A 19,875-nucleotide genomic window follows, 5' to 3' on the forward strand; every position below is an offset into this window, starting at 1 on the left:
TCCAAAGACATGCATGGTAGGCTGACTGGCGTGTCTAAAGTGTCTGTAGTGTATGAAAGGGTGTGTGAGTGTGTATGTGATTGCGCCCTGCGATGGACTGGCACCCTGTCCAGGGTGTACCCCGCCCTGTGCCTGATGTTCCCTGGGATAGGCTCCAGATTCCCCCGTGACCCTGAAGAAGGAGTAAGCGGTAGAAGATGGATGGATATTGCCATGTATTTCACTGCAGAATGGGCCCATACACAAAATATACCATTATTTAAAGCTCAATAGCATTTGAAGGGAATGACTTACAGTCACACAACCAACTGTAAAGTGTTCATCTAGGTGTCAGGTATGATGCAAACCTTTTAGATTTTTGATATTTAACCCTACAATGCATGAACCAAAAAAACCTTCACGAATGCATAAAGGGGGTAAAAATGACCCGTACTGGATTGAATGTTTTTGTTTTTTTTTTTTTCAAAAAATAGATGTCCTATTAATGAATTAATTTATATATATATATATATGGTATATTTTGTACATTTTGTATATTAAGGTTTTTTTGGTTCATGCATTGTAGGGTTAAATATCAAAAATCTAAAAGGTGTGCATCAAACCTGACACCTAGATGAACACTTTACCGTTGGTTATATGACTGTAAGTCATTCCCTTCAAATGCTATTGAAGTTCGAAACGCGTATAACAATGTCGTATGTAACTTTAGAGACGGTCCCTTAACTTCCGCATACACGCGAATATACAACATCCAACATCAAGCCAACTTTATTCCAGTCCCTAGGTAGTGCACTCCAAAAGCAAGTGGTAAGTTATTTGGGATCGAGCCCATGTTTCCTTCCAGTGGCTCTTTCCGGCTAACTGGTTAGTTCGCCGCATCTTCCTGCTCGACCAATCAGAGAAGGCGTTGTTTTGTTGTCGACGTCAACTAGTAGAAGTGTCACAGAGTCTGCAGCAGGAGGGACGTGATCTTACTTTGTGCTAAATTAACGGTAAACGCTTTTATTTACTTTATGTTTAACACGAGCCAGCAGGTACGGTAAGCGTGTCAGGTAAATTCACATGAAAAAGCGCATTAAATAAAGCCAGTTAAATGTTACACGTGAGCGCAGGCCTCGTAGTTGCTGTGCTTCTCATGCTGGCTAGGCTAGGCTAGGCTAATCAACAAGCTAACTCCTGTAGTTACACGATGAGCGAAGGGAATATTGACCAGTTTGGTGAAATGCAGCGATCACGAGTTCTTTACACTTGTTTACATTTGTAATAATTTCGTTTTTGTGGTGTATTTAGCATGCATGTACTTCTTTTGTAGAAAGCTAACACGCTAGCTAAGCTACTTATGCTGGAGTGAAGTTCTGCAAGTCACTCTGGTAAAAACAAACAAACAAACAAACACATTATATTTCAGTCCACTTCATGTATACTGCGTGCTGTCATTACAGGTGCATCTAAATAAAATTACAATATCGTGGAGAAGTTCGGTTTTTTTTCCGTAATTTAATTTGAGAAGTGGAACTTTCATATATTCTAGGTTCATTACACATAAAGTGAAAAATTCCATGCCTTTTTTTTGTTTTAATCTTGATGATTACGGCTTACAGCTCATGGAAATAAAAAATCCAGTATCTCAAAATATTAGGAGAAAGAATTTATAATACAGAAATGTCGACCTGAGAAGAGCTCTAATCAGATAATTAACTCAAAACACCTGCAAAGGTTTCCCGATCCTTTAATCTCTCAGTCTGGTTCAGTGCACACACTTCTCAGATGAAAGTAAATGTTGCATTTCATTTGGAAATCAAGGTCCCAGAGTCTGGAGGAAGAGTGGAGAGACACAGAGTCCAGGTTAGTTGAAGTCCAGTGTGAGGTTTCCACCGTCAGTGATGATTTGGGGTGCCATGTCATCTGCTGGTGTTGGTCCACTGTGTTTTCTCAAGTCGAGAGTCGATGCAGCGTCTACCAGGAGATTTTAGAGCACTTCATGCTTCCATCTGCTGACAAGCTTTATGCAGATGCTGATTTCCTTTTCCAGCAGGACTCGACACCTGCCCACAGTGCCAAAACTACTAGTAACTGGTTTACTGACCATGGTGTTACTGTGCTTGATTGGCTAGCTGACTCGCCTGACTCGAACCCCATTAGAGAATCTATGAGAGACACCAGCCCCAACAATACAGACGAGCTGAAGGCCGCTATCAAAGCAACCTGGGCTTCCAGAACACCTCAGCAGTGCCACAGGCTGATTGCCTCCATGCCACGCCGCACTGATGCAGTAATTCATGCAAAAGGATTAAAGCCCTGACCGAGTATTGAGTGCATAAATTAACATACTTTTCAGAAGGTCGACATTACTGTATTATAAATTCTTTATTCTAATATTTTGCAATACTGGATTTTGGATTTCCATGAGCCGTAAGCCGTAATCAGGATGTAAAAAAAAAAAAAAAGGCTTGAAATATTTCACTTTGTGTAATGAATATATGAAAGGTCCACGTTTTGAATTAAATTATGGAAAAGAAAAAAAAAGAACTTTTCCACAATATTAAAATTTTTTGAGATGCAGCTGTAAATGATTTGTAAGCAATAAAACACAGCAGGGTGTGTGCTGTTAGAGGGAAATAATCAACATGCAGCTTGGACACAAAGTGGAGTTCCTGTTACCACCTTGAAGCTGATTTCTTTTCCAATAACAGCACATAGCGGAGCGTTTTATTCCTCTTATATCACTTTAATTCACTAATGAACAACATGCCGTGCTTCGTAACCATTTATAGCTACGTGTAATGTTGTTATTAGCAGGCTAGTTCCTGTTACCACTTACATTATAGCAGATATAAACAGTCAACACCCTCTCTTATATCTTCCTCACTTGAAGCTAATTGGACAGAAACTCACAGCCTGTACCATCGCGGAAATATTACTGACACACCAGACCCCTTCCATAAATGTTCCATAAAATATACGTCTTCTTACAGTAAATTACACCATATAAACGATTCCAATTTTTCTTTGTTAAATAATTATGCACTTTTTAATCTGTTTCTTATTAGCCTTAGGTTATGTAGATAATCTCATAATGTATTAGAATAAATACAGTACTGTGTGAAACTCTTAGGCACCCTATATATATATATATATATATATATATATATATATATATATATATATATATATATATATATATATATATTTATATATTTATATATATATTTATATTTATTTATATATATATTTATATATATATATATTTATATATATATATATATATATATATATATATATATATATATATATATATATATATGTATGTATTTATATATATATATATTTTATATATTTTAGTACAAACTTTGTTATAGATTTTTATTTTGAGACTTATACATTACCGAGTCAGTACAAAAGAAGTTTGATTCCCGAACATTAGATTTCCTGCACAAAATGAAATGTTACAGAAACATGTTGGTATGTCAGTAAAGAAAGCAGCATATTACGTGGTAAGAGACACTTTTCAGCCAAAAAACACAATGAAGGCTGCTGGATTTTTGCTGCAAAAATTAAGACGCGACAGTCAAAGTCTGGTTCTGCGAGATGCTCAATAACACTTACAGCTCATTTCCTTTTAAAACTACACTAACTGTACCTGAGACTCCTTTTTAGGCAAAAGGGTCGTCACACCAAATATTGCCTTTGTTTCATTTATTATTGTTTACTCTTCTTTATAGTATTTTTTTTTTTTAATGGAGAAACATTTAATTTTATTATTTTGAAGGCATCTTCGCTGTAGAGCATTTCTTTGCAAGACTTTTGCACAGTACTGCAGGTTAGTATGATCCTGTGATTTCATCTGCAGTCCGAACTGCTGTAGAAAGTAATCAACTCCTTCTGATCAATTAGATTTGAGAATTCGGCAGTACAATTTTTTTTTTTTTTTAAGTGCTGCTTTTTTTTTTTCTTTTGGTTGCAGCCACCCATTAACTGAACTAACGCATTAACCTAAGGGTTTCGCTGACTACTTTGCAGCCTCGTTTATAAAATGTTGTGACTAGGCCTGTCACGATAATTACGTTCTCGACTTATCCTGCGATGTATGGACATGGCCTCGATCGTTTTTGCCGACCTCGTTAATGCCCGTTGTGTTTACATGCATGTTGAAAAAATAACACACTAAATATTAACAAAGTTTTTGTTTGAAGAAGATAAATCTAGAAAGAATAGTTCTAGTGTTTCAGATAGTCCAGTCGTAGGCGGGAATGTCTGGGATTGAGCTGCTTAAGCTGCGTGAGCTGAAGCTGAACAGTGAATGAACGACGGTAAACTGAAGCGCTTTACCAACGGGTTAATTAACTCACCTGAACGCATCCTGTACACATATAAGATTAATCAGACATTTACACACCACATAAACTTAAAATTACACCTCGTTGCTGCACAAAATGACGCGAACGCACAAGTGAAGTTAAGTAAGGTGCTGGTAGACCGGTAAGTCACGTCAGGAAGACGCTCTTTCCATAACAACACACTAAAACATGGATAACTAAAGCACAAAGAATTCACAGTATTGTATTCCGATGTCTGAATACTCTTAAGAATTAAACCTCTATTGCTCTTTGAAAGGGTGTACGTGCGTTATTATGCTATTATATAATCATTATATCAGCGGCATAAAATGGTCTAAAATGACTAATATTGTTTAGCGCAATTATTTCTGGGACAATATATCGTCCAACAAATTTAGTTCTCGTGACCGGATTTGAACGCCTGATTGCACACGTTTCATTAGTAGAGCAGGAAAGTTAGACTTCAGTCATAAAGAATTGTGACTTGAACCCGTAATGATCACCCGAAGGATTGAATTAGGTGTTTTATATGAGGAGAAACACTAAACTCTTACATGCTGTGACCAGGAGCGGAGTCTGATACTTTAAATTAGAGCATCGGTCTTCTCGAGAGGTCTGAGCGGAGGCGAGTTGTAACGTTTTCCCACTTGTTTCGCTGCCGCAGACAAAGTGTACGCACCTTAAAAGAAATCTTTGGTTGTGAGATGAGATCTGCGGTTTTATAACGCGCAGTGCTCACCAGTGGCCGAATCGGTGCCATTGTGTCCAGAATGTTTGCTTAGAATCTCATAGTACGAACACTGCCATGACACTCGTCCAAATCCATCAATAGGAGGACGGCTCAGGATGAAGCAAAGCTCATGGGGCAGCTGCAAATATGGTCACTTGTTAACGAAACGTAAACGAAATGTGCTTATGAACAATTATTTATTTATTTATTACCTCAAGCTCATTTTGAAGGATGTGTCTTCATGATCTCGGATCACACCGATTAATGATGTAGACAGGACGCGGTAATTTTTTTTTAGAGGATTATAGGATCTTTTATGGTATAATCTGACATCGAGAACTTGTGTGTTTTATATAATTTGCTCGAGATGTTGTGGGGATTATCTTCTACAGCATGACAAGTAAGAATATAAAACAGTGCTGTAATAGCAGAGTGTAAAACCAGCATCTCTCTCTCTCTCCCTCTCTCTCTCTCTCTCTCTCTCTCTCTCTCTCTTTTAGATGGAGGTGGATCAGCTGCTGTCTCTGTCGGGTTCAGCCTTGGCTCAGGCCATCAGTTCTCTGCTGGAGACTCCGGGGCTTTATGTTTTTTCAGACATACTGGAGCTGCCAAACGTTCGAGAGGTACCACACACAAGTTCACTGTCGAGCTCCGTTTTACATCACGCTGTACAAATGGACAAAAATGTGATCAATATTTTGTACCGGCTCTGCTTTCATTATATCCATACAAATTTAGGGTGCAGACGTGCAGGTGGTGTAGATATTGGTGTCTAGTGTGTCCACCCCACCAGTTACACCTTTTAAAGTGTTCGAGCAGAATTGATTTCATATTTCCAAGGTTCGGATCCTAGAAGACAAAGTTGTGTAAATTACAACGGTAAACTTTTCAGAGAGTGTTGCAGACTTCTGTAATAGTGATGAAACAACGGTGGTAACAAAGTCTGTGTCCTTCTGGGTCGTTCTATTTTTGTGTCAGTAACAGGGGGGGGGGGGAAAACCACGAATGGTTATGATTATTGTTACAAAACCCAGGCAGGAGATATGAAAAAAGGATTGTGAGAAATAGGAGAATTTAAAAGAGACACATTTGGAATTAGAGGTGGCTTTAATGAGGTAAGCACCTGGACCTGCCAGACCTAGCTTTAGCTCTTTTGTTTGGTTTTTCTTTAAATAATTGTTTCATTTTTCATCCTGTTTTCTTGTTGAAAACGTTGTAAATGTTGGACAGGAACGTGTATATATACAGCTCTGGGGGAAAATGATGCAAGTTTTTCTTAAATCTCTACATATATGGTAGCCAGTCCATGCCAGTGTCTGTTGAATTCCAACACAGGCACACCTCATTGTACTGAACAAGGTACTGATTAGGTGATCACCTGAACCAAATCTTATTTACTGAGGAAAAGTATAAAAACCACTACTGTGGTTATCACATTCCTCTTGCAGTAGGACAAGCCGGATGGCAAAAACAGTGCAAGTAGTACCTCAAAAGTAATTGGAATAAAAAATTTTTAAAAGAACTATTGACCATGCCAAAAGAGTTGAAAAGGAAAGTCCAATTCTGGCTTTACTGGCTGAGGGATACAGTGAGCGTCGGGTTGCTTCCATCCGTAAAATTTCAAAGACAGCGGTTCATAAGAACAAGGTCAAGAAGCAGACATTGTGGACAACAAAGCTACAGACCAGCAGAGGGCAAAAACGACCGGGATGATCGCCAACTCATTCGAATGTCACAACCATAGGATGACATCAAGTGACTTAAAAAAGAATGGCAAACAGCAGCTGAGGTGAATTACACAGCGAGGACGGTTCGAAACATGCTCCTAGGGGCAGGGTGGAAGTCGTGCAAAGCTAGAAAAAAAGCCCTTCAACAATGAGAAGCAAAGAAGAACCAGGCTGAAGTTTGCAAAAGATCATAATAATTGGACCATAAAGGACTGGTGTAAGGTCATCTTCTCTGATGACTCCAATTTTCAGCTTTTCTCAACACCTGGTTAGACGGAGACCAGGAGAGACCTACAAGCCACAGTGTCTCGCACTCACTGTGACATTTGGTGGAGAGTCGGTGATTATCTGGGGGTGCTTCAGCAAAGCTGGAATCGGATAGATTTGTCTTTGTGAAGGACGCATGAATCCAGCCACGTACAAGGTTGTCCTGGAGGAAAACTTGCTTCCTTCTGTTCTGATAATGTTCCCCAACTCTGAGGATTGGTTATTTCCAGGAGGACAGTGCTCCATGCCACAAAGCCAGGTCAATCAAGGTGTGGATGGAGGACCACCAGATCAAGACCTTGTCATGGCCAGCCCAGTCTCCAGACCTGAACCCCATTGAAAACCTCAGGAATGTGATCAAGAGGAAGACGGATGGTCACTAGCTTGAAGTTGCATAAATTCACCCAACATCAATGTGAGAGACTGGTGGAGAGCATGTCAAGACGCTTGAAAGCTGTGATTGCAAATCAGGGTTATTCCACCAAATATTGATTTCTGAATTCTTCCTACATGGAAACATTAGAATTGTGTTGTTTAACAATGAATATGGTTTATACAATAAAACAAAAATGTTAATTTTACCCAAACACATGCCTATAAATAGTAAAATCAGAGTAACTGATCATTTTACAGCGGTCGCTTAATTTTTTTCCAGAGCTATATATTTATTTTTTTCCAGACATGGCTCTTTTTTGTGCTCTTTGCTATCAAAATGAAAAATTATGACTTGTATCATCTGAACACCGCATACGCCTAATACCGAGCCCAGCGTTTTAAGGCAACATTGGTCCTATACATTTATTCAGAATTGGATCGGTCACAGCATTTCTGCCACATTATGTGCACTGAGAATGCAGGAATTGCTCTTTTTAACCATTCTTGATGCAAATCAATTTTAAATGAAATTTATGAAATGAAAATCATTAATTATACTTTTATTACTCCTTATTTGCTGGAGTAAAATAGTAGCTCAGGGGTTCCCAAACTAAGGATTGTGACCCTACACGACCCCATTCAATCTGTTAATTTAAATTAATATGCAATATTTTAGTTTTCTTCACTATCCTGACACATAGCACTAGTGTAATTTAGCCAAAAAAAGGGGGACAAATTTCCCTGTCCATCTACCGCCGCAAAACAATCTAGTGTTGTGTCTCAAATCACAAACTTATGGACTATTCTAGACCATTATTAAGTCCTAACACTAGCTGGGTTTGCAATAACGGTTGGCGTTTAAAATTTAAAAACCTTTCATGTCACCTTCAAACCTACCAAGGGGTTTGTTTTGCTTACCAATCTTCTGAATTGAGTACTCAGCCCATGACAGCAATCACGACGGCAGCAGAAAGTTTGAATTGAGACACAGCTCCGTCAGTGTATTGAAAATCACTACGTTTTTTTTGGATTGGGATGTTTTGTCTCTGATGTGCCATATAGTCGGTGTCACTTTTAAATCTTCCGGAAGAAACGCAGCAAATGTGTGAATGATAACGCCACTCGCATGTGTTTAAACATAAATCAGGCTGCAAATCGCACCACCCCGCAAAAGATTATTTTCCTATAGTGACACAACACGTCCCACTAGACTGGTAATTCACTGCAAGGAATATTCCTTTGGTCTTTCAGTCACTTACATTACACACGTGTATGTTACTCACATAATAAATGTCCATATAAATCCGAAGCAACAAAATGGAGGGTGGGGAAGGCTTAGGAAATTTATAATATCCATTTGGGGTCATTTGCCAATTGGTCATTTGTGAAATCTTGTCGTATCCAGATAAGGAAAAGCACCTGATTAATACATGGGTAGATTGGTGATTCTTGGTGGCAGATGGTGTAGGAGCTCCTATGAAGACTGATGACAGCATAAGTTAAGCACTAGCATATTGTTGTATTTTTTTTTTTTTTAAACCTGGTTGCCTCTGCCAGGAGGTTAAAACTTGGTCAGAGGTGTATCTTTAAACCCGGTGACCACAAACATGCTCCCAGATCAACACAGTGTTCACCTTGTTAAACATTACTAGTAGAGGCTCCATACTATTACACGCTCCAGGAGAGAGGCTTCAAATAGTCATTTGAATGGGTGCCAATACTTTTGAAACTAGTCATGGTTTCTTCTTCTTGTTAAAATGTTTGTGGTAAAATGAAACTATGCTGCTCATAGAGCTGGGTGTGATGACCATATAATCAAGATCTCTCTAAGTGTTTACAGATTCTTTTACTCCTTTTATTTAGTTTTCTATACCTAAAATTGTTACTTTTTAAATATAAAGAATAAAAATACACATTTTTATAGCCATTTATTAAAGTATCACTGGATTTTTTTTAAAGTAACATTGTTGTATTCCTGCCAGTTTGTGAGCAATAGCATGATGTATATTGATCAGCCATAACATTAAAACCACTGACAGGTGACGTGAATAAGATTGATTATCTCGTTACAATGGCACCTGTGAAGGAGAGGGATATATTAGGCAGCAAGTGAACAGTCAGTTCTTCAAGTTGATGCGTTGGAAGCATGAAAAATGGGCAAGCGTTAGGGTCTGAGTGACTTTGACATGGGCCAAATTGTGATGGCTAGACGACTGGGTCAGAGCATCTCCAAAACTGCAAGTGTTGTGGGGTGTTCACGGTATGCAGTGGTTAGTACCTACCAAAAGTGCTCCAAGGAAGGACAACCGGTGAACCGGTGACAGGGTCATGGGTGCTCAAGGCTCATTGATGTGCGTGCTGAGTGCTGAGTTCCTGCTGGCTATGATAGAAAGGTGTCAGAGGACACAGTGCATCGTAGCTTGCTGTGTATGTGGCTGCGTAGCTGCAGACCAGTCAGAGTGCCCATGCTGATCCCTGTCCACCATCAAAAGCAATGGGCACATGAGCATCAGAACTGGGCCATGGAGCAATAGAAGAATGTGGCCTGGTCTGATGAATCATGTTTTGTTTTGTTGTTTTTTTACATCACGTGTATGGCCGGGTGCGTGTGCATCACTTACCCGGGGAAGAGCTGACACCAGGATGCACTATGGGAAGAAGGCAAGCTGGTAGAAGTAGTGTGATGCTCTGGGCAATGTTCTGCTGGGAAACTTTGGGTCCTGGCATTCATGTGGATGTTACTTGGACACGTACCACCTTCCTAAACATTGTTGCAGATCAAGTACACGGTATTCCCTAATAGCAGTAGCTTCTTTCAGAAGGATAATGCTCCCTGACACACTGCAAAAATTGTTCAGGAATGATTTGAGGATCATTACAAAGAGTTCAAGGTGTTGACTTCACCTCCAAATTCGCCAGATCTCAGTCCGATCCAGCATCTGTGGGATTTGCTAGACAAACAAGTCCGATCCATGGAGGCCCCACCTCACACTTTACAGGACTTAAAGGATCTGATGCTAACGTCTTGGTGCCAGATACCACGACTAACCTTCAGAGGTCATGTGGAGTCCATGCCTTGACGGGTCGGAGCTGTCTTGGCAGCACAAGGGGGACCTACACAATATCAGGAAGGTGGTTTTAATGGTATGGCTGATCGGTGTATATCGTGTATCACAGAAATGCCTTTGAACATAGTGTTATGCTAATTTTTTGTCATATCATCCCACTCCTAATGACTATGACTCAAAATACAACCCACAGAATGTATTATTAATTTTTTTGCTCATTTCTTGAAGGTTTTCAATCAGAAGTGGTGTCCTCTACTCTCTAGCTATCGCATATAATGAACCGTTTGAAGTGCTGTCACACTATAGCATACATTGTCTGTTTCATTTCCTTCAGACTTTCTTATCTCTCTTTTTTTCCCCCCCTCTTCCCTGTACCAGTTGGAGACAGGTCCTCATGCTCCCGTCTATCAGCTCCTCAATCTCTTTGCTTATGGAACCTACTCTGACTACAAAGGTAAGCAGAAAAACGAAGAAAAAAAAAAAGCTTTGACTCTGTCAGTTCTGCTCTGTCAGGTTCTCACACAAGTCTGTCCAGCTCACCGTTGCCCTGAATATGAAATAACTCTATAGTCAGGTCAGGATAAGAGGCCGGTTATCGGATGCGGGTTTTTATAACGTTTCTGTCCTTCTGCCTCTCAGAGAGGGCGGCCTCGCTCCCAGAGTTAACACCTTCCCAGAAGAACAAGCTCCGTCACCTGTCAATCATCAGTCTGGCCTCCAACCTGAAGGTACGTTTCAGTTCAGCTCGGTTTTATTTCTGTTTAACAATAGACATTGGTACAAAGCTGCGTTAAAGAAATCCACATGGAGATTTAGACCCCTGATTAGCAAACCACATCATCAAGGAAAAAACAAACAAACCCTGAGACACAACGTGAGGAAGGAACCTTGACGTGAACACGAACTCTAAAAGGAACTCGTCCTCTATCCATTTCTTCCAGCAGTTGATCAGAATTATATATCAGAAATGTCATACGCAGATAAATGCAAGTCCTGTCCGGTGCTTAGAAGCTGACAAAAGTATTTTAATATTAATTTCCTATATTTACATTATATACAGCACGGCCCAAAAGTCTGAGCACACATTGAAGTTTTGTGGGTTTTTTTTTTTATTGTTGTTTTCATTTATAACTGGATATAAACAAAGTTTTAAAGGAAAAAAAATTACAACTAAGAAAAGGTTATCTTAAATATTCAATATTCCAAATTCTGCGTGATTTGTTGGTCATCGGTTAATTTAAGAACGTTTGTGACTCCTTTGTACAAAAGGGCAGATATTCCTCGAGTTTGATCCCCTCTGCGTTCAGACGACACTCCCGTGGTTTTGATCTAACGCGAATCATCAGGCTTTGCACAAACTTGTGGGGTCTGGTTCAGCTCGAGTGCACACGGTCATTAAAGCAAAAACGGGGACGTACCAAATACTGAGAGATTCTCTCATTCTCGTACACATCCTATAAACTTGAACTTTTCAGCCGAGTTACGGCTGATTAATATATTTTGTAATTAAACATTTTGTGTTCAATTAGTAAAGAATGCACCGTACATGTCCCATTAAATAAGAGGTTTTTAAAAATGTGGGGGTTTTTTTTCTTTGTTTTGAACTTGCTAGTCACAAGGTTTATGTTTAAAAAACCTTAATGTACGAAATGACCAGTTATGGCTTAGAGAGAAAAAAATGAATGTATTTTTTGAGATTTGAATCTTGTAAGATTTTGTTTTCAGAGTTTGTGTGAATCGGTGTACATGCGGTGTAAAGGAGTCCCAGAGGAGCGGTTAAACAAATATGATTGTTCTATGATGTTCTGCTTAAATAGCTACGCTAATATCCAAAGGCGCAAATGTTATCAGCAGGATAGCTGTTTAATCGCTCTGTCAGGAGATCATAAAATGTTTAGACGCACTCCTCCCGTCGCGTTTCATAACGTTCCATTTTGACTCCATTTAACCCTGCTCCACGTCTCTTCACTCGAGTCCATGGACGAGCGTGGCAGACGACTGGGATTGGCTAAATGCTTTGAGAGTTTGTCCACTCTGAGAGCATCTGGTTTTTCTCTGGGGAAAGGCTGGATGCTTCAACTCTGGCTTGATTTACAGTCCCCTCCGAAACTATCGGAACGGCACTGCCGATTCATTTTTTGTTTGCGCTGTACACCAAAGACATTCGGGTTTGTGAGGAAAAGATGGATATGAGACGAGAGTTTAAGATTTCAGTTTTCATTTCCTTGTATTTATATGTAGATGTGTTAAACAACATAAAACATAGAACCGTTTGCATCAGACCACCCAATTTTTAGGTGAGCACAAGTATAGGAACAGATGAGTCTTGAAGCAAATGAAGGTAAATAACACTTAATATTTGGTTGCATATCCCTTGCTTACAATAACCGCATCAAGCCTGCGACTCATTGACATCACCAAACGATGGTTTCTTTCTTTTTCAGGACATTCCAGATTGTTGTATTGGCTGTGCCCAATTTTTCTGCAATGCCTCCGTTTTGATTTTTCCCGCTTTTCTCCTATAGGCAGCTCTCTGATCTGCATGTTGGCTTATCCTTAATGCAGACTTCACAGGTGAAACTGCAGCTTAAAGCCAAGAGTAGATGTTCAGAGCTATTTATTGTTTAAACAGTCAATCTAACGGGACACACCTGGGTAACAAGATGCTCTATGTTGGTTAACACGTCTACATATAAATACCAGGAATTAAAAGCTGAACTTCTAAACCCTTTTGATCTCGACCCTACATGTCTTCAGTCTACAGCACGAACAAAAGAATCGGCCTTGCCGTTCCAATAGTTTCGGAGAGGACCGGTAATTTTGAGACGAGAATGTTTGACATTTTGTATTTAGGGTTGTCATTTTTCAAAAATATCAAAACCTGTCATTTTGAATTATGTTTAAAAAAAAAAAACAAAACATGCAAATGTACATTTATTAAATACACCACAGAATAAATGACAGAATTTCATATTCAAATATTTTTGTCTGCTTCCAAGCACCGTCGTCCCGTGCGTATCAACACTAGCGTTAATTATTGCGTCCTACTGGGCAAAGTCATTATGCTAAGAACTGTTTGTTTTTGCTTCTTAAAAAAAAAACAACACACACTTTTTTCTTTTTTTTTCTTCCTTATTTTCAAGTTTACTCATAACCTGACATTTGTCCGCTCCAGTGTCTGCCTTACTCGCTGCTGCTGCAGCAGTTGGAGCTGAAGAACGTGCGCGAGCTGGAGGACTTGCTTATCGAGGCCGTCTACTGCGACATCATCCACGGCAAACTGGACCAGCGCAACCAGCAGGTGGAGGTGGACTTCAGCGTGGGCCGCGACCTCGGTCCTAACGAGCTGCCGACCATCGCCAACACACTACAGGAGTGGTGCGTGCGTGCGTTTGTGTGTGTGTGTGTGTGTGTGTGTGTGTGTGTGTGTGTGTGTAAAAGCGTTTGATGAAAAGTACTTTGATGCAGCGTGTGTCGTCTGTTTGACTCCGTCAGGTGTGCAGGATGTGAGGCGGTGTTGTGTGGAATTGAGGAGCAAGTCTCCAGAGCTAATCAGTACAGGGAGAGCCAACTCAAGGTGAAAGTGCAAGTGGAGACCGAGGTCAGTATGTGTGTAATACATTGGATATGTTCTGGATTAACCTGACCCCGAGAGTGGCTATTCATTCAGGGGGTGACCCTGAAGGAATGAAGAGCCATATCTTGAGCTTCAGTGGACAGGCAGGAAAAGACATTTACTTTATGCTGTATTTATTTAAGCAAGAAAAGTTCCACATTGTGCGTATTAAATCTGCAGTGTTGACTTTTAATAGAAGGCAAGACCGCGTTCAATTAATCAGCGGATCTGCAGCACAGTCCAAATGGAAAATTGCTAAAAGAGCTCTGATGCAGTCAAACTGTCAGCGTTTCGCTCGGCGTGTTTAATTTAGCTGTTTTCTTTGGACCGTCTGACTGACTTGCGTGTGTTCGTCGAAGATAATTACATGTCACGTTGAAATGTGGCTGCATGGATCTAAATTTTATTTTCTGTACCTTTTATATTCTCCAGTATATAGCATACAATAATCTAAAAGATACTTCACTAATGCAATACCGGACAGCTTGTTTCCATCCTGCAGCTCAGCATCGCATCATAACTCTTCATGGTCGGGAGTAATCTTTAGTACGTTTACGACCCGAGCCGTGTTTCCTTCCTAGTGCTTTTTATATGAAAAATGTCAAATCGCACAAAAGAAATTGATGGAAACGTCAAATATCAGATACAGTCCTCAAGTACAGCGAAAAATTGCACTCCCTTGAGCTGAGGGAATCGTTTTTTAAAAGAATTTATTTTGTTTTATAAAAGTTATAGTAATAAACTACGATGGAAGCACGCTTGCTATTTCCAGCACCACTATATCAGCAGGGACGTTTTACCCCAAAGGAAAGCTAAAAACAAGAAAGAGAGAGACCGTTTCAGTATCCACGTTTTCCTGCTCCGAGTCATGGTCGATTCACACCTTGTGTAATGATATTAACTTGTTCTATCCATTCTGTACATATTTGCCATAGTAGGAGCTTTTTAATGGTTGTAACGTGCAACAGAAGGAATAACAGCCCAGTGTGCATATTCTTTGCAGCAATTAAATTTGTTGTTCGAATGTAATTTGATCTTCGAACACACGTTACTGTAGAACAAATTTTCTCGCCGCTAAAGCCTTCTATATTGCGTCTGAATTGCTTCCAGGATGCACATTAGACCTGGTTTGTAGCCAGCTGAAGTGAAGTAATCCTAAACCGTTTGTGATCAAACTCCAGCACTTCTGTAATGTGCTTATTCTGTGAAGCCAGCGAATTGAAATCCTAAATTCAGTTAAAAGGATTTGTGATGAACCTCGTCAAAGATCGCTACTTGGGGCATTTTGTCTATTTTTTTTTTTTTTCTTTAGGGCGCATTACATTCTTATATTTGTGCTTCCGTTTAGGTGTCAAACCTACAGAAAACCCTGAAGGCCAGCTCCGCTTCACCATCTTCTGGCCCCACCCCCGGTGGGGCGGCGTCCAATCAAGATGCAGATCAACCGGCTGAGCCGCGAGACCCTGCCTCTTCTCAGGAATCACGGCAACCAGGGAAAAAGAGTTCAAAAGTCAAAGGGTAAGTGATGTACCAGTAGGTTGGAGACGGATGAAATAATGAATTTTTATTGCTTATCTAAAACTGTTTTGAAGAAGCTATGTAAAAATAATAATAATAATAATACATTTCTCAAAACATTGTTCTCTGTAGGTTTGCTGGTCATATGCATGACATGATGAATAAACCAATATTTACCATCAGCTAGACTGGCTGTCTATCCAATATATGTGAGCTTCTGCAATTGATGCTAGGCTAACCTGGCATTAGTAAAGAAAACAGTGAACAACAGAGTTATATATACACTCACCGTCCACTTTAATAGGAACACCTATACACATGCTGATTTGTGCAGTTATCCAATCAGCTGACAGGAAGTCTAGTCTGGTTGTTCAAGATATTTCAGCCTGCAGGCAGGATGTTTTATTTTTTTTGTTTTTCGCACCATTCTGTGTAAACTCTAGAGACTGGTGTGTGTGCATGCATGCGAAAATCCCAGGAGGTCAGCAGTTTCTGAAACACTCAAACCAGCCCATCTGGCACCAACAACCATGCCAGTCGTCACAGAGATCACCCTCTTTCCCCATTCTGATGTTTAACGTGAACATCAACTGAAGCTCTTGACCTGCAGGACGATGCCACATAATTGGCTGATTGGATAACTGCACAAATGAGCAAGTGTACAGGTGTTCCTATTAAAGTGGACGGTGAATGTATATAGCAAATTAGTGAAACTCGCCTCAGAATGCTTTTTCAAATTAGACGGCGTCCGTTCCGTCCAGGGAGGCAAAAAGAGACTACTCCATTGTAAACAAGTCTTTGTTTATTCAAGCATATTTGGAACGTTTTACTGAGGTAGGGCCAGGGACGCTCATCCTCAACTTCCACACGGTCTGATGGATCATCAGTATTCGGACGCACACGGGTAGCGTAACATGAGAAGGTCATCACAGATCAACAATTTAAATTGTTCCTGTTAGGTTTTTCTATATTCATGAACCTGATTGGATGCTAATCTGAGCCCATTTGAGATTTTATATATATAAAATGACTCGATGAGAGAAAAAGAGACCTTTTAAGAGTTGTAAAAAGTATTTTGAAGGTCTGAATGAGGAGTGTCCAGTCTTATCCGGAAAGGGCCGGTGTGGGTGCAGGTTTTCATTCCAACCACGCAGAAGCCACACCTGATAGTCTATTAAAAGCCAAGATCAACTGATTAAACAGGTGGAATCAGGTGTGGCTCCTGCTTGGTTGGAATGAAAACCTGCACCCACACCCGCCCTTTCCAGATAAGAATGGACATCCCTGATCTAAACAAACAGTGTAAGGAGTAAAAAGTACACTACCGGTCAAAAGTTTAGAAACACTCATTCTTTATTTTTATTTTTTTTCCCCCACATTGTATAATAATAATAGTCGTAAAAAACTCTGAAGTAGCGAGGAACTATGGGAATTATGTGACGATAAATCAAAATAATGGAATATTTTAGCATCTTCAAAGTAGACCCCATTTTCACCTAGAATTTCCAGAAATGTATTCTTGGTGTTTTCTCACCTGATTTCTTGAGAAATTTCCCTGAGATGCTTTTTTTTAAACAGTATTAAAGGAGTTCACACCTACTGTATGCTGGACACTTATCGGCTGCTTTTCGGAATATTTCTCTCGAGTCATCCGTTTTAAAAAAAAAAAAAAAAAAAAAAAACTTTTTGTAAATAAAGGGTTAGTTTTCCAGTGAAAGAAATGAATACGTCGGCACAATTATATTTTTGTCTCCAACGATTTCAAACTTTTAATCGTACACCTTCCGATCAAAAGCTTTTTAAGATCATGAGAAACATTTCAGTCAAGTGTCCACAAACTTTTGACCGGCAGTGTAAGATTTCTCTTTTTTTTTTCTTCCTTGCTAATGTAATTAAGTAAGTGTACAAGTATTCCATTTCAGTAATGCGCAAGTATAAAGACGCCAAAATGTAGTATGGTAATGTAGTACAGTCACGGAAGTATTTTCACGCCTGGTTGGAAGTTATTATTGCTGGTGTTGTGTAAGTACGAGTGCTGTTAGTTAGAAATTGGGATATTGAATACTGTAAGCTGGGACCCTGATGGTGGATCCAAACCATGCGTTTAATTCTGAGTTTAGAAATGAATGTAAAACATCAACATTTGCAAAGCCAAGAGCACTTGGAGCATCAAAGATTTACTGCAGCTGTGTGTGTGTGTGTGTGTGTGTGTGTGTGTGTGTGTGTGTGTGTTTGCTCTGATGGTTATCATAATAAAGCGTTTGCGACTCGAATAGCGAGCGCTGGAGTGTGTCTGCTCCTGCACTGTCTACAGCCATTAGTTTCATTAGTATTAAGTGTGTTTGCTGTGCTCCAATTTTCCTCTAGTTAAGTGTTATTACAGAGGTTTACTGACATCCCACAGTTCTAATCAAATCTTAACGAGATGCTAATTGTCCCTGTCCAGCTTCTGAAAGCTTTGTTTTTTTTTCTTTATCTCTTTTGGTTTTGTTGCCTCGCTGACGTTGTTTTTGTTAATCGAGATCTTTGCGTCCGCCGCACAGGCTTCGCGGGAGCGGGAAGATCTGGTCAAAGTCGAACTGAGCCCACAGGCACGTAAAGATCACACCGAGGTGCAGAATCGCTGACTTGTTGAGCAGATGAACAGAGACACTTTGACACCCTTTGGATGGATCCACACTGGCAGAAGAACTAGTGAGCAGATTGCAGCTTCTTCACAACACTGCTGTACAGGCATCATATAACCACAGACTTTACAGATACAAAACTCGGATTAAAGACTTTTGTGTGTGTGTGTGTGTGTGTGTGTGTGTGTGTGTGTGTTTGAGAGAGATAGCGAGAGCGTGAGGAAAGAACAGACTGTGCATAAATACATGCTTGTAAATGTTTTAAATCTATTTGTTTTCCTTCTTTTCTCTGAGTGTTCCGAGTTGCTTCGTTCCATAATTATTATGTAAGACGACGATAAAGGAATAAACATTTTCCCTCTGTCACTACCCTGATCGCTTTATTTTTCCCCCCCCATCTCTCCCTGTCTTTACCTCGGCTTTCTAATGTAAAATGTTGCACATGCTGAGCCAGAGACGAAGCTTGTGTGCTTGGAGATCAGGCCATTAATTATCTCTCTTAGACGTAATTATCTCACACGCACACAAAAACCCTTGTCAGGTCCTGACACACACATACACAGACGTGTGTGTGTGTGTGTGTGTGTGTTTGTATATATAAATATACACACACATATACATTATATGTATGTATATATATATAAATAATAAATAAAAATGTGTGTATACTGGCCATCAGAGTAGTCTCATCCCTCCACATGCGTTTTCCTATGAAAATAACCAGGCGCTACCTAAAATCCATTATTTTGTCTCATGTGCTTTCTGCCTCTTTCTCTCCATTTCCTCCACAGGACGTTAATGGTAGCAATTAATTCTCTGCTCCCACTCAGAAAAAGAGAGAGGGAGAAAGATGAGATGTTTTTGTATTAACCCTGCGCCCTCCTCTCGTTCATGGTCTATCCATATCCGTCTGTTCAGTGCAATATTTATATATATATATATATATTTTACATCGTCTCTGATTCAATCCACTGTTTTCATTCTCTCTCGCGCTCTCTCTCTCTCGCGCTCTATAAATAGTGGTGTTAATTTTAGGCAGTGAGATAAAACGTCAGTGTTTCACAGTCTCTCAGAACAGATGGGAGCTGTGAACTCTTCCAGCTGCCCACCTGTGTGTGTGTGTGTGTGTGTGTGTGTGTGTACGGAGAGAGACATGATGTTTAATGTTTGTGTGTATGTGTGTGTATATATAAATATATATAAGAGTGATAAACTGTGGGTAAGGTCCGTTTCCATGCGCACTGCACTACTACTTCCAAATTTCTCTTTGCAATCAATACTCGAAATCCATATTCACAACTTTCCAAACACCAGAAATGGATTTTTATTGGTCTTTTCTTGTACAGTTAACCACACACAGTACTTAAGGCAGTGCTACGTCATATAAAACTACATCACCAAAAAAATTCAATAAATAAATCACAGCTTGTATTTGGAGTTGAACTTTGAGTTCGTAAGACCGAGTTTCTTACCCGAAGTGCTTTAAACCGCTGAGGTTTTTTTTTAAAAACACATTTTAACACGTATATAGAACTTGTCCCAGATGAGGAGAAAGAAAGAAGAAAAAAAAACACCATGAGAATAAATTATAGTCTCTATCTGCAAGGCAA

General features: G+C 39.8%; 1 protein-coding gene across 1 annotated transcript; it reads left to right on the forward strand.

Annotated features, from left to right (window-relative positions):
* Positions 1-882: 882 nt before the first annotated feature.
* cops7a (COP9 constitutive photomorphogenic homolog subunit 7A) lies at positions 883-18,634 on the forward strand. Its single transcript, XM_053624529.1, has 8 exons — positions 883-992; positions 5,568-5,690; positions 10,883-10,958; positions 11,144-11,232; positions 13,680-13,882; positions 14,000-14,105; positions 15,469-15,638; positions 18,182-18,634. Exons 2-8 carry the CDS (start codon positions 5,568-5,570, stop codon positions 18,219-18,221), a joined length of 807 nt encoding a protein of 268 aa, XP_053480504.1. The 5' UTR covers positions 883-992; the 3' UTR covers positions 18,222-18,634.
* Positions 18,635-19,875: the final 1,241 nt, after the last annotated feature.

This window comes from Ictalurus furcatus, chromosome 1 (genome assembly GCF_023375685.1).
Source record: "Ictalurus furcatus strain D&B chromosome 1, Billie_1.0, whole genome shotgun sequence".
NCBI lineage: Eukaryota > Metazoa > Chordata > Actinopteri > Siluriformes > Ictaluridae > Ictalurus > Ictalurus furcatus.